The 16,228-nt window shown below is 38.4% G+C and overlaps 1 protein-coding gene across 7 annotated transcripts in view; it reads right to left on the reverse strand.

Moving 5' to 3' along the window:
* Positions 1-311: 311 nt before the first annotated feature.
* AKAP11 (A-kinase anchoring protein 11) overlaps positions 312-16,228 on the reverse strand; it is a 48,725-nt gene continuing 32,808 nt past the window's right edge. For 6 of the 7 annotated variants that reach the window (XM_047080292.1, XM_047080253.1, XM_047080262.1 and 3 more), the window contains 4 exons: positions 12,909-13,064; positions 6,962-7,008; positions 3,638-3,798; positions 312-1,235 (listed from right to left, as the gene is read on the reverse strand). In XM_047080292.1, the coding sequence (XP_046936248.1) occupies positions 1,095-1,235; positions 3,638-3,798; positions 6,962-7,008; positions 12,909-13,064 (505 nt within the window). In that variant the 3' untranslated portion in view covers positions 312-1,094. Of the gene's footprint in view, positions 1,236-3,637; positions 3,799-6,961; positions 7,009-7,792; positions 7,877-12,908; positions 13,065-16,228 lie in introns of all 7 variants that reach the window. The other variant, XM_047080298.1, reaches the window with a different exon arrangement.

A 16,228-nucleotide genomic window follows, 5' to 3' on the forward strand; every position in this document is an offset into this window, starting at 1 on the left:
AAAACACAGAGCCCAGAAAAATCATGTCAGTCAACTTTACAAAACAGTGCAGATACTATTTTATCGGGGAGAGGGAGCCTGGGCATCCCTTCTTTTTCTAGAAAAAGCTCATCCTTGCTAAGAAGAGAGTTGTTTGTTTTTCAAAAATCCAACAATGAAAATCATTATTGGGCTTCTCTAAATGCATTTCCATATTAACATTAATTTTTAAAATTTTAACATGTTTTGCACCTTTATTTTCATTTATAGGATAAATTAGGGACGCAAAATAGTTAAAAAAAAACAACCAAGAAATAAAAATTCTTACTGCACAATCTTTATAGACATTTTATTTTAAAGCACCTTTTAAATGTCAACAGTGGGTTTCTAACCAAGAAAACAGTAAAATAAAAAAGGGCACAAACCCACTAGGCAAGTCAAAAGTATTCCTCTACATACACATACACACACACACACACACACACACACACACTTTCACGCCAGATGGATTGGCAACATTAGCAAATAATGTCATTTAATGAAAGGCTGGGGAAACTATCATTTACGGTATTTAGAGAAACCTAAAATACTAACGTTTCTAAGAAATTAAATAGTTTGGGGGGATTCAAAAAGCTACCAATAGCTGAGCTATGAAAATAAAAATGACTTTTAAAAATAAGAAAAAAATTCTATTGGGGGAAGAAAAACCATTAGCCTCAAAGCTATTTTGTCAGATTAGTTCTTAACAGGATAGCATTTGTCTGCAACGTCCTTGGCCGCCTGGGTGCGGTTCATAGCAGCACTAACTTGGATGCAAAAAGAATGCTGTCAGTCAGTGTCCCTGAAAACGTCATGGTCAGACCTTCCGTCAAATCAGTGTTCTTAGGATCTTAACACACTATGCACGTGTCTAGAAGAATAAATGAAGATCATATTTGACAGAGATTACAAAAGTATGAACTATATATATACAACGTGGGATGACGGAATGCGCTTTTAAAAAGCTCTATCTACTTCCCTCCCAGTTCACGGTAAGTGTTAACAGTTTACCCTATGCATCCTTATCTGTTACTTCCTCTCCCCAAACAATAAAATGGACCGGCTGCGAGTTTGTTCTATGCGTTTTCCAAGAGCCAGTCAAACAGTGACTTGCACCTCTCCTCTCCAGGCGTCTTCTCCCGCATGTCATAGTACCGCAGCACAGCCTGCAGGAGGTCCCCCACCTTCCATCCCTTTCCTTGTAGTCGTTTTGAAAGCTAGGAAGAAAGAAAAGCATGTCCAACATTAACCAAAGACAATTTTCTAACACTCAAGTTTTCATTTTTATTTTCAATATCAGATAACTAAGAATCCTGCTGCCTGTGGTTAAAATATTATTCCCCAGTTTTATAATGAAGTCTCTTCTCCACTAAATCACCACCCCTCTTGCTTCCTGCCTTTGACAAACACATCTCCTTCACAGAATGACACTTTGGGATTGTTGGGAGACAGAACTCCACAAACCTCACCCACCAGATAGTCTGTGTGGGAGTCTAGTCTCCATTTCTACACCAAATTCTTGACCTAACTAAATACATCTGCCACACCCTCAATCAGGAACATAAAATAATAAAGATAATGTCAATCTTAATAGAAGGATGTGGATTTTTCCTTTCACAACATGCAGTGTGGCTTTTTTCTGGAATACACACTCTGGCCTCAATGGAAACATGGCTTTCTAAGTTAAGAAATGTTAGTGTTTCGACAAAAAACAATCAAAGTAAATAAATATTGTGGTGATCATTTCACAATATATACAAATATCAAATCATTATGCTGTATACCTGAAACTAATATAATGTTATATTTCAATTACACCTCAATTTTTTTAAAAAGTAAATACAAGTTTAAATAAACTCTATTGTCACCAGAATCAGAACACGTCTTCACTCATTTTTTTTTGTCTTTAGTCCTGTAAAAACTAATTTTGTAATATAAATATGCTTAACCTTTTTAAAAAGTATCCTTTCAGAGATATAATTCACAGAGCATACACTTCATCCACTTAAAGTGTACTAGTCAATGGTTTTTAGTATACTCCCCCCGTTGAATGCAACTCTTACCACAATCGATGTTAAAACATGTTTCATTCACTACACCAAAAGGAAAGCTCTACTTATTAGTAAACACGCCCCATTTGTCACAAACCACTCGACTCTAGGCAATCACTAATCTACTCCAGTCTCTATAGATTTGCCCATTTTGGCCATTTCATGTAAATGTAACCATAAAACATATGCTCTCTGGCGACCAGTTTCTTTCACTTAACATGACTTCAAGGTCCCTCCATGGTGCAGCATACATGTACTTCCTTCCTCTTTACTGACAGATAATATTCCACTGCATATATTACCACATTTTATTTATCCATTCCAGGATGTTTCCACTTTGGGCCTATTATGAATAATGTTGCCGTGGACATGTGTTTTCACTCCCCTTGGGTATATACCTAGGAGTGGAATTGCTGGGTTATAGGATAATGCTAGGTTTAACTTTTTGAGGAACTTCCAGAAAGTTTTCCTAGGTTACTTGGGGAAGAGGTCCCTTGCCCCAAGCACTAACATGCTCACGCTCAGTTCTACTGAAGGCCTTCCTTAGCCCTCAGTTTATCCATGACTAAATGACTTGAAAATGTTTGCCTCTCTACAGTCAGTTCTGACACTTTTCCTACCCATTCCTTCTCCCTGACAATTCATTCCTTGAGCATCTCTTTCTGTCTTATTTTCTCCTTCTGCTCACAAACAGAAACCTAAACTAGAAAACTCCACAAAGTCCAAGTAAAAACAAATTACAAAATGCCAAAAAAAATTATTTTTACCAAATGCCTTTTTCACATACTTCTTTCAATAATATCTTTGTAAATCCTAAACCAGGAATCAAGAGTAACTGGATTGTTCCTTTTTTGTTATTACAGATCAATATATACTGGTTACTCATTTGACTATTCTATACCTATAGGAAGATTAAACTAAAATTCTGGTAAGGAAAATTCTGGGCCAAAAACCTTAACACTATAAACCAAAACTCTTGACTAACAAGGTGCCTGGCAAACAGTTAAGTAAGTTCTCAACAAAGACATCCTATTAATGCATCGAATCTGACTGTTCTATTATTAGAGCCCTATTAAGTCCTCAAAGTGGTTCATGATCCCTTATGAGATGTTTAAACCTTTACTGGCTTTTGAGGATGCTAGTGTCTCCCACTAGAGAGGCTAGATTAACAGAGTAGGAGACATACTAATTACAAGGCACAATTATGAATCAATTTAAAACAAAGAATAACTCAGTTTTTGCATACGAACACATGTTAATTAACGGCACCTAACTTGGAGTACTTAGGATGTGCCAGACACTAGATTAAGCATCTTTTTACATCCTCACAAAAGCTCTGTGAGGTAAACTCCATAGTCATTTTCACAGTGCAGTTAAGGACACGGAGACTGGGGAGCCTGCCTGTGGTTATGGCACAGCGGACATCTGGACCCAACTATGAGACTCTACCACCTAAACGTTTACGCCCTCTGCTATCAAGGGGCATCTTACTAGACCAACCACGTGACACAGAGCAGCCTGTACGGAGAAATGTATCCTCACAAACACTCTGTACGGCAGGTCCTTACTTGTATAAACTCCTTCTTCGCAGAGTCATGAAGACAAAGTTCTGCCACTTCAGCCTCCGAAGCGACGAGCCACTGAAGGATAATCCTTAGCTGGGGGTCTACTGTGCACGGCTCCATGTCGATATTTGTAATGAGCAGAATCTTTCGGTCTTGCTCCAAACCTAATATTGACATTTAAGCAATATAAAGTAAAACTCATCAATTCGATTCTCAACACCTCTGGTTTCCCAGGACAGGTACTTTCCATTTCTTAAGATTCCAGCCAATGCTGGAAAAAAATCCGTCCTTTCTTACTCCTATGTTGACATCAACTAAAACATTTATTTGAAAGGGCAAAACAATTCTACAACAAAGGAGTAACACTGATCGTCTACTGAGAGCACAGATGTAAAACTCTACTTTGAGGCACTGAATTCAGATCCTTTATAAATGCCATAATTTGTGTCAAAATACAATACACAGGTAAAGAAAGAGAAACCAAACTATAAAGCTATAATTACCACCAAAATAGAAGTGAAACACAAAAATACAATCTCAAATAAATAAACCTATTAAATGGACTTTAGGAAAGCTGCTTGAACTGAGAGAGGGAAGCAGCAAGCCCTTGTATCACACGTATTACATCATAAGTAACGTTTTAAGCTCTTCTGCTATACAAACTCTTGGAATCCTCACACCCACCCTATAAGGTGGGAACTACGTGAGAGATGTGAGGCGAAGAGAGATCCAGAGTATGACAGTGGGGAGGTGGCTGAACCAGGATGTGAACACAGGAAGTCTGGCTCCATGCTCTGTGTAATCACTTCATTCTTTAGGCAGAATAGGGGAAAAAAATGCCATATGCAGCCACTTAATATCCCAAGCGCCAGACTGGGGAATTTTCTGGCACACTCCTTGATAAATAAAATACTGCTCTTGGGGCGCCTGGGTGGCGCAGTCGGTTAAGCGTCCGACTTCAACCAGGTCACGATCTCGCGCTCCGTGAGTTTGAGCCCCGCATCAGGCTCTGGGCTGATGGCTCAGAGCCTGGAGCCTGCTTCCGATTCTGTGTCTCCCTCTCTCTCTGCCCCTCCCCTGCATGCTCTCTTTCTCAAATAATAAACATTAAAGTAAAAAAAATTAAAAAAAAAAAAAATAAAATACTGCTCTCAAGTTTCCTTTTTTAATGAAAAGTACGTTTTCAACATAAGGAAGGATGAATCGCTGTTGATGATAAAACTAATGACCTGTGGACCCATATCAAGTGTTTACCCACTCCTGCTTAACGATGGCTGAGCAAAAAGCCGAGCTGAGACAAGGGCCCTCCCATGCAAGAGATGCACGGTGGGCACGCTGGAAGACATCACGCCAGTTTGTACCAGCAATGGAAATTTGGTGGTGGATGGCCCTGATTCTTCTTGAGGGCACTGGAGGGCATTCTAGACTACCACTGATCATTTTTAGGATGTGTTGGTTCCTAATTTTTTCATTTAAAAAAACGGATCCGTGTCATGCTTTAAGATAAACGTACTGCCTTTTTCCTCCTCTCCCCCCACTGACTCTCAATCAGAAACGGGTCTAGTGCACTATGATACCAGGCGTGGCCTCAGGGCCATTCAGTGAATCCTGCAGAGGTCATGGGGTCGGAAGCTAAGTCACCTCAAGACTTCTCTGTATTACTGGCTTTCTCAGCTCAGAGCTCCTGGCTCTTTGGAGAGGTTACTAAACTCCAGCGAAAAGGGAAGGAGCTGACCTACTGCAACTATAAACAACAATGAAAAGTAGGATTTCCCTAATTTTGAATCTTTCTATAAATTCGTTTCAATCCATCTCCTAATTTACCAATTCCTAATTTAACAAAATTGAAAGTTGGCCACAATTTTCTACATGATGAGAAGACTGGGATCTCAAAGGTGAGTGATGGCATGGCATATATCCACATGTAATTCTTCTGATTTCTATCTACTCACAAAAAAAACCCTAAAGAGCTTGCTAGTGCCAAAAGTAAACTTTGAAAATGAATTTCATTATTTATGTTCACGTGTACCTTCTTTTCTCTTATTCATTCCTCAGTAAAGTCAGTTAAGTAATGACTAGTTCATTAGAGAAAATACCACACGCATTTACACCATGTACTGCCTTTGGAATAACTTTGCTCACAGGCATGACTTGGGAAAAAGGATACAATTTTTCTAGACAAAGTCAACACTCTTTAAGTCAACAAAAATAAAGCAAATTATTACCCAGCCTATCTGTGACTCTAAAAGTATTGTCCTACTCCTACTTCATATCTGATGACAAAAACTTACTTCTAGAAGCCCGATATGAAGAATGTCTATTTAGCAGAAGCATTGGCACTAAAAAATAATCACCTCAGTTTGGAGGATTTTATCTCAAAAACCAGTACATGACCTCCCTAAATAAGGAAGGCATAATTGGTGACAAAACTGATTGGAAACTCAGGTGTTATGAAAGTACATTTCAAGAAATTCATTTGGGAAATTTTCTCAGTTTGTCTACTTGCAAAGAAAGGATGAAAAAAATCACTAGTTCAAAAACAGTATCTCAAACAGTATGAATATTTTTAGGTGTCACTAGAGATTGTTGGTATTTTCATAATTAAAAAAAATAAAGATTTTTGGAAAATAAATCAATAGCCATCTAATCACAATGAAAATTCAGCTTCGGCACGGAAAGTTTCTATGTTCGCTCAGATATTCTAATATATTTGAATTAAGCATTATAAATGATGGTCCAGAACTCTGTGACCAATGGTGTCCAGTATTTACATATTTAGAACTATATTCATCAAAGAAAGAATTGAGTATTTTCTTCAAATATGTATATGTGTGAGTTTAGGAATAGAATTGAGAGAGGGAAGAATTTATTTTAAAATATCTTTTAATTTTTATTTATTGATTTATGAAAGATCAACATTAAAACACTAATTCTAGAAGCTACTAGTTTGGGAGGAAAAAACTAGGGCATATGCCATAATTATAATAAATGATATCTTATAATGTAAGGGTTTTGTGTTTTTAAAAAGATAATTATACAGAGAGATTATCATAAATTTCCCTCTCCAATAATTAAATAATTCTTTTAAGGCATGTCAGCCTTTACACCAATGGGCAGGCACTTCATTAGTTTAGCAATCAAATAGTACAAATTGTTTAACAAAGGACCTGACATTGGATACATTAGTACAAGAATATCCTGATTTGTAATGTAAATACCCCGATTTATAATAAAACTGGAGACTGACAAAAATGGACAGGTTAAAGACTCTTCTAGAACCTTATACAAAAAACACGCAAACACTTTGAAAAACAAATTGTCAATTACCTTCTACATCATCCTCATGATCTTCATCTTTATCATCTGGCCCATCACTTTTCAAATAAAAAGAGCAGAAGCAGTTAAAAAAAATGGCTTTAGTTAATAATAGTATTAAAACTAATTCTTAAAACGTGGTAAAGAATGAATGTTACGATGATATGTGACACTTAAAAAGGGAAGAAATGCCAATAAAAAAGGAAGCTTTGCTTCTCACACCATTTCATGTTAAAATCTGAATTGTAAATGATGCCTAGATAGGTCATCGGTAACTAAGAGGTTTTACCTTACCGTGATACAGAACACCAAGTAATTTCATGATAAAACTTATTTTAAAATAACTTAAAGCTGAAATATTCTACTAATTTGGTTTTAGATAACACAGCATTTGAATTATCACAGAATGCCATGAATAATTATTAATGCTTCTGCTGATCCCATGTACATATTTTTAACAGGGTAAAAAACACCTTTTTCCTACACTTTTCTTATATATGAAATAAAATTACATACAAAAACAAAATAAAACAATAAACCCAAACCCCAGAAATCCTGTAGGAAGCAAGCTCTTTTTAATGAAATAATAATTGGTAGAATGAAAAAGAACAAGCAGAGCAACACATGCATAGACGTAACACATTTTGCAATTAGATGTCAGTCATGTCTTAGCATAATTGAATTTTTTCATTAGACGTAAATTATCAAGCAGAATCACGTCCAAATATAGGAGAAAAGCAGATTGAAACATACTGGCACTGTAACCCACATTCTTTTAAGAATATGACATCATGCATTAGTGTGAAAGACTCATCAGTTTTTAAGTTTCTGGACTGGACCAACCTGTCTGTTGTTGGAAAGGATAAATTGTCCTCATACAAATCTCCTTCTAAACCAAGACTGCTCCAGCTACTGCTGTTACCATTACTGCCAGAAGAAGAAAAGAACAGAGCTGAACCAGAAAATGAATAGTAAAGAAGACCTTGGTTTTCCTTGGAACAGCTTCTGTCAGTGGTAACTGGGAGGTTCGGAAGCTGCCCCGGCGGAGTGGGGCATCCTTGGAGGGAGAGACCATCACTGCTACTGGAAAAGGTACTTGACAGCTTCGGACATTGAAAGTTTTCTTACTTGCCCTCAACAGATCAGGAAAATTATTCTAAACCTGTATTTATTTTACACATGAACATAACAGAAAGACTTTTAGGACAGCAAATGGATGCACAAAGTAAGAAGCTTCATGATTTAATTAACGTCTATGACAAATCTTGGGATATAATTTGTAAAAAGCCAATACCCTTCAGTTTGGGTAAAATTTTAAAAAGACCGTAGGTTAACATTCTCTCAGCTCTTTAGACAGCGCAAACACTGATGGGCTGGGGAGGTGGGGATGAAATGACAGGCACAAAAACATAGCCCCGAACAGACCTTTTGTACCTACTTGGAGAAAAGATGTTTTCTGATTTTAAAATACTCTTATTATGTCAATGACCTTCATTTCATACATTATGTATAATTCAGTAGGTGGCAAATATTATACACTTTCTTCAGAATATTGAATAACCAAGGCTCAATTAAGCAATGCACCTGTCTGGTGGGCCAGTCACCAGTGCCACACAGAGAACTTCTTGAACTACCTAACTAGAAGAAGAAAGCAACTAGATTCTCAAACTGCAGCAAAGCAATAAAACACAAAAAGCAACTGTGTTCAGAAACAAAATTAAATTAAAAATTTCAGATTAAAACCTAAACATGCAATTTAAAATTCTAAATCATTAAAATAATTAGTAAGCACATTAGTTCGCAGCGATAAGCAGCTTATATTTCCCCACATTATGCTAGGCAATTATAAAAATTAATATTTATACAAACCAAAATTTTGGGTCTAAAAAGTGAATTAACACAAAATCATCCTCTGTGCATCAGTAGATGTTGACAAGGTTACCAACAAAGGGACAATTATTTAAACGTTATAAAGAGTTTCCAAGCAATTTCAACAATTTGCATATCCATCCTTACTCTGGCACTATCACACTGTCACACACTATAATGTCTTCGAAAATAAAAGCTAAAACTGAGTAGTGCCTTTTCAACCTACGTTCAAAAAAGTATAGCTCTATCATAAAACCATTAAAACAACCAGAGTTATGCCTATGTAGCCTGCTGTCAAACAAATCGAGAATGGAAAAACATGGAGATACGGAAGGGACAGACGGCTGTGAGCCAAAGAGAAAGAAAAAATTGATATCTCAAACACTGCATTTACATCTACCAATAGAACGATTTTTCTAAACAAAAAAAATTCTACAAAATTAAAATTCTTCCTCATTCCCTGACAACAATGACCCCTCCTTTTAATTAATAATAAAAACCCATCACCTAGATTTTAAGTGAACATGAAAAGAAATAACAGCTGAAGAATGTAAAGACCAAAAATTCAAACTCCCTCTATTTAACCTCATTCCCTCACCTCTGCTGCCCCTCAAAATGGATCAGATTTAAAGTTAGTTATTTATAAAATGCCATTTCTAAATAGGGTGACCATAGAATTTTTCATCTAACCAGGACACTTTTGGAAATGAAAGAAGTCACCATTAATAACTATACCAGAACAGCAGGAGCAAACCAGGACTGTCCTGAGCAATGATCATCTGACATTAATCCAACACAAAACAACTTCATTTCTTCACTTAACAGTCTTCATATTTCATTCTTGAACACTGTCCTGTTTCCATAATTTTCTTTTACATCTTTTCCTATTTCCTATCTATTCCTATTTGTGTATTTTCCGTTTACATCTTTTCATATTTCCAATGTCTAGAACAGGCATACCTCCAACCAGTGGGAGTCTAGGGCTAAAATTCTTTATTGTTGTTTTCAGCCATATGAAGATGACTATCGACTTTGACATATCTCATAAAGATGATCTCAAAACTTCTGCGAGCCCGGCCCCACCTCTTACCTAATCCACTATATAACTACTAAGATTCACAGACTTGAAGAGATGCATGTACCAGGTCTCTTCCTGATCAAATAACTATACATTCCTCATAAACACTTGTGTACTTTGAAATCATTGTTTTTTTTTAACTGTTGCCCTCTACTAAACTTCCTATTTAAAGTGAAAGCACGTAGAGTGTCCAAACTGGAGTCTTTTATCTCCTATCTGATCTCTGTACCAGAAAACAGCACATGTCATCAAAGACAAAACATGTGAAGTCATGTATTTTAAGCATGGTCTCTGAAGCACCTGCATTAAAATCATCTGAGGTGCTTACCAAGCATGCAGATTCTTGGGACCTCCAATGACCTAATGAATCTTAATCTCTGGGAGGTGAGGCCCTGGAACCTGTATATTCAACATGCACTCTACCAACCCTGGACAGGCCCTAGTTTTTCTTTGTGCTTGAACCTTAATAACCACACAGCATAAGAGTTCTTATTAAAACTGTGCTCAGGGGCACCTGGGTGGCTCAGTCGGTTGGGCGGCCGACTTCGGCTCAGGTCATGATCTCACGGTCCGTGAGTTCGAGCCCCGCGTCGGGCTCTGTGCTGACAGCTCAGAGCCTGGAGCCTGTTTCGGATTCTGTGTCTCCCTCTCTCTGACCCTCCCCCGTTCATGCTCTGTCTCTCTCTGTCTCAAAAATAAATAAACGTTAAAAAAAAAAAAAACAAACCAAAACTGTGCTCAATTAAAACTACAGGTGTGTTTCTGACAAAATGCTATCAAGCCAAGTTTTTCCCATCCCAAATGCAAACAGTTAATTTTCTGAGCTAAATGTATTTACCCATGTTAAACATAATCATTTTAGTCTCAGCCTGATTTGGTCTTTTTGAAACTTGGTTCTGTTAAAGAGATTTTTTTTAAATTTTCATTTTAAGTCATTCACACATAATGAGCACAGCAGTCCCTTCTTATCTGTGGAGGGACTGCATTCCAAGACCCCCAGTGGGTGCCTGAAACCACAGATAGTACTGAACCCCATATATACTATGGTTTTTTTCTTTATGTATATACCTACGATAAGGCTTAATTTATAAATTAGGCACACTAAGAGACTAACAAAATCTAACAATAAACTAGAATAATTATAACAATATATGGTAATAAAAGTTATGTGAATGTGGTCCCTGTCTCTCAAGACATCTTAATTTTTTTTTTTTTTCAACGTTTATTTATTTATTTTTGGGACAGAGAGAGACAGAGCATGAACGGGGGAGGGGCAGAGAGAGAGAGGGAGACACAGCATCGGAAACAGGCTCCAGGCTCCGAGCCATCAGCCCAGAGCCTGACGCGGGGCTCGAACTCACGGACTGCGAGATCGTGACCTGGCTGAAGTCGGACGCTTAACCGACTGCGCCACCCAGGCGCCCCTCAAGACATCTTATTGTATGTACTCACTATTCTTGTGATGAGGTGAAAAGATAAATTGCCTACGTGTTGAGATGAAGTGCAGCCAATGATGCAGGCACAGTAACATAGTAACATAATGTTAGGCTACAATGACCTTCTGACAACATGTCAGAAGGAGGGCCATCTTCTTCTGGACCTTGACTGACTGCGGGTAACTGAAACCACGGAAAAGCAAAACCACAGATAAGGAAGTGGGGAAGGACTCCTTACTCTCCAACACTAATAAAATGCAAAAGAGGACAGAACCAAGGACAGAGCCATGAAATCGGACAATATCCTGCAGGGTTCTTCTACTGGCGACAGGCCCCTTAATGCCACGGGCCACTAACCCTGGTTCTCTCATTTTAACCCCAGGATTTCCAAAGCAACAACATCAACCCTCACGGAAATTCTAGAAACCCATATTTCTCCAAGATGAGAGAAGAATTTTAGTGTTAACTTCCTATACCAGGTTAGAGTCATGGAAAAGGCCACATGATGTTTGTGATATTACCCCTACGTCCCACTACCACTTTTAAAGACTGCCTTTTGGGAACTCGATTTACTCAGCATTTTAAGAAACTATGGTGGTTTACACAGCATTTTAAGAAACTATGACAGAACAGATGTTCTATAAAAATATTAATACTGGTTAATCCAAGCATCAAACAAAATGCTCTGAGATGATGTGTTCTAACAGGTGAAAAGCCATTTCTTTTCCTTCCTCCCCTCCTTCCATGGTCTTCTCGCCTCCCCCTCCTACTCAGTCACTTCCAAGGGTTCTGTTCAACTGAAGCCTCACAGGGTCCCTTCCACAGCCTGAAACTAAGAACCCTTTCCTCTCCCTACACTCAGCTGTGGAGGGCATTTATTATTTCCAATTATCAATTAATGTGGGTCAGAATTTATTGCATTTTATAGTTTAGTCAGGAGTGCCTTTATAGAGTTAAGAATATAAGAAAAAAATGTACTGCAATTAATAAAATATTCAAAGGACTGTTATTATGAACAAAATTAACTAAGAAAAGTTATATATGAGGTTAAGTGCCTTCTGCTGTACAAAACCATATTTTTATGATGAGTTTATGTATCATTTCCAGTCAGTCACATATAAATGCTCCAGGTCATTTTGTTCCTCAATAGAGGCTAAGTGAGAACTCCTTCTCCAGGAAGATATTACTTTAACTAATAACAAAAAAATTACAGGGTCATTTTGATACCTTTTACAGATAACTGTCCTTTACCCCAGACTAGAAAGAAAAAAAAAAGTACCCTTTTTAAAGTAAGAAATACATTTTTTCCATCAAAAGTTCACAAAAGTCTGGGAAAATCCTCAGGGTATAAATCCAAATGTATGCAGTATTGTTCATATCAACTACTGGCACACCCAAAGAAAATTAGCTTGGCTTGTTACTGTATCTAATAAATGTGCAAAACCATTAGAACCGTACTATGGATAATAAAATACGTTTTGAAAACAATGGCAGAATTTTCAAATTCATAATTCTCAAACCCCCCGGTGTAAAGCTACTTCTGAGGTCTGAGGATCACACGTACAACTTCAGTTACCTTTCACTGAGGTGATGAAAACTGCTGCTCTCATCCTGGTGTTCATCTTCAAAACTTAAATTGGACCAGCTGCCAGTGCTGTCATCACCAATACTGAGGTTCAGCTGCTGGCTGCCCAGAGACTCAGTTGACTGAAAGTCTTCTATTTCTTTTGGACTAGAAGGAAGGAAGGGAGAGAGGGAGGGGAAAAAGAAAACCAATCCGAAAGCATCAGATTCTGAATTCTAAGGCTATCAATTTGACGATAAAGAGGACAAAAACAAGACACAATATTCAGAGCCACACCAGTGGCCCATCCAACACTTTGTGTCTGCTAATGAAGAGACTTTGAAGGAGAGCATACTAATTTCAAAGTGAACTGAGCTCTATCTGTTATGGATCCACCCCAAGTGCTACATTTATCTAAATTGTCTTTAAAGCAGTTCATATTTTAACTGGGACCTCTATAGAGGAGCACAAGTTCCTAAGTTTACCACCTACTTTTAAGGCTGTACTTTTATTTGTACTGACAGGAAGCTCTTTCTGGCTTTAAGAACAAAAAAGCAGTTTGAGGAATTCAACTACTGTCAATCAAGCCTACAGTCAAACCAGCCAGATCTCTTTAAAATTTTGAGCACGGATCATAACCCTTCTCATTATTTTTTTCAATGAAGAAGAGACATTTACATTTTTATTCCATCTTCACAAGAAAGGCCATTCACTATTCAATTACTCTAACTGCCCACTCTATATTTTGTTCTCAACTTAACAGTTTAAAAATTCTATTTTTAAAGATGATGAGGAAAAATGTTAGTCTTTTGATCAAAACCTTCTGGTGGCCTCTCACTGATCAGAGTCCAGATCCTTATACTTGCTGGTATGATTCCCTCTCGTCATTCCCTCCATCTTGTTTCACCTCTTACTCTCCCCAGCTCACCAACGTCAGCCATGCAGCCTCTGTGCTATTTCCCCAACATGCACAATCCTACCCCTTTGTCTGGTACCCTCTGGTACCAATTCCCACTTGACTTCTTCTCTCTTCACCCTGGGCTCTTTGCTCAAATGTTACTCAGTGTTGCTTCCCTAACTACTGCCCACCATCCCCACCTGCTGCCACTGACCACCACCATCCATCGTCACCCCACCCCACCCCACCTCTACCCACCTCTCTTCTTTTAGTTTTCCTCCAAAGCCCTTATCACTCTGTGACATATTTCATATTTTACTTCTTTGTCTTATTCCATTGGAACATAAGCTCCAGAGAACACGTATCTTTGACCGTCTTACTTATTTCTGTATTCCCAGTGCCTGGGATAGATCCTGAACTGCCCACCCCCTTGGGGGCTATCCTCATTTTATATTTAAGATACAGCAACCAGAATTATAGTGGACAGGCACATTACAGTTTTGAGCCATAATGGAGCACTCCTTTGTTCTTTTTTTTTAACACTTCTCTGGAATGTGCCACAATCTAATGGTTTTTTGGCTGAAATGACCCACTAGATGAGGTCCAGAGAAGAGTTTTAATGACTCCTGAGTTATTCTGGCTCATAAATAACAGCTCAGAATACAGTTTAGATGTTTGCTCTTCTAAAAATGCACTACCATATAATTCCCCATTTAATACTCACATACCACCCTTCTGTACATTATAGCTCTGTGAAATATTTATGGTTATTTTCATGAATCAAACATTTGCAAGAAAGGGGACACTAGTGAAAGAATCCAAACGATACCTTTAAAAATAATCCATCTGAATGAATCCCCCTTAAAGCTTCAAAGGCAAACCATTTTAACATCAGAAACAGAAACTGGGAAACAGCACACTATACACACTAGAGTCAACTTTTAACGATCAGCACTTATAGAACCCTAGCCCAGTTATTAAGAAGAGAAAAGGGAAAAGAAATACAAAGCAATATTCCACTGGCCTTGACAAAACGTTGGAACAGACAGCACCAGCTTATATGAACAAGTCCAGGGGCTGACTTACTCACCCAAGGGAGTAGGAAGGGAAAGTGAAAATACTGAGCTGTCAATAGCATTTGCCAGGCCCTCGAGGGATGTCTTAGAGACTCCAATCTAGAGGTGAGTCTCTTTTTCTCCCACAGGCCTGGGGAGGGGCACAGGGAGAAACATTTAAAATAGTCTGAGGCTAATTTTATTTGAGGAAGGTTGCTACAGGGGTAGAAAAGCCTAGTTTACTACAACTTATTTATCCATATATTTATTAACCACTTCTTATATGTCTATCATCATATTAAGAACTGATAGGTAATCACGAACAAAGAAAGTGCAGGTCTAGGACAAAAGTTGGCAAATTTTTACCGTAAAGGGCCAAAGAGCAAACACTTAGGCACTGCTGGCCACAGATCTCTATTCCAACTACTCAATTCTGCAACTAAAGCATAGAATCAGCCACAGACAATACATAAATGAATGAGCACAGCTGTGTCCCAACATAACTTTATTGAGAAACATAAAATTTGAATTTCATATAATTTTCACGTCACAAAATAGTATTCTTTTGATTTATCAACCACCAAGGAAATGTAAACACCAGTCTTAGCTCACAGATGATTACAAATAAAACAAAAGCAGTGGCCAGATCTGGCCTGTGGGTTATAGTGTGCCAACTCCTGCTCTAGGAGAAAGGAGGCTTCCTGGTAGGGACCGCCCAGAAACAGCTCAAGAGGACGCTATGGAACAACTGCAGTCCAAGGTCCTCACCAAACCATCTCCCTATTTTAAGATGGCTACGAAGAGAGACAGACATTGCCACGGCTTTGACAAAAGCCACTAAAAAATCTGAGAAAATCCTGTGACTCCATTAAATTCCACCCCGACTCTAGGAACTTTCTCTTTTCAGTGGGACTAACAAAATCCTACCAACTAATAACAGTGATGATCCTGATGCTTCCCATGGAGGCAAAAAAGGTTAAAAGCGCAAATCTGAACTCAGGTATCAGAGTCTCTGAGCACAAGACACAGCACAAGACCCTGTGAGGCTCTTAGAAATGTCCCCTTAGAGGGGCACCTGGGTGGCGCAGTCGGTTAAGCGTCTGACTTCAGCCAGGTCACAATCTCGCGCTCCGTGAGTTCGAGGCCCGCGTCAGGCTCTGGGCTGATGGCTCAGAGCCTGGAGCCTGTTTCGATTCTGTGTCTCCCTCTCTCTCTGCCCCTCCCCCGTTCATGCTCTGTCTCTCTCTGTCCCAAAAATAAATAAACGTTGAAAAAAAAAAATTAAAAAAAAAAAAAAAAGAAATGTCCCCTTAGATAGGGGCCTATCAAGAGAAGGGAGGGGCGCCTGGGTGGCTCAGTGGGTTAAGCGTCAACTTCAG

The sequence above is a fragment of the Lynx rufus genome, unplaced genomic scaffold (genome assembly GCF_022079265.1).
Source record: "Lynx rufus isolate CCGP_SWC_20201006 ecotype Redwood Valley unplaced genomic scaffold, mLynRuf1.p SCAF_1, whole genome shotgun sequence".
Classification (NCBI taxonomy): Eukaryota; Metazoa; Chordata; class Mammalia; order Carnivora; family Felidae; genus Lynx; species Lynx rufus.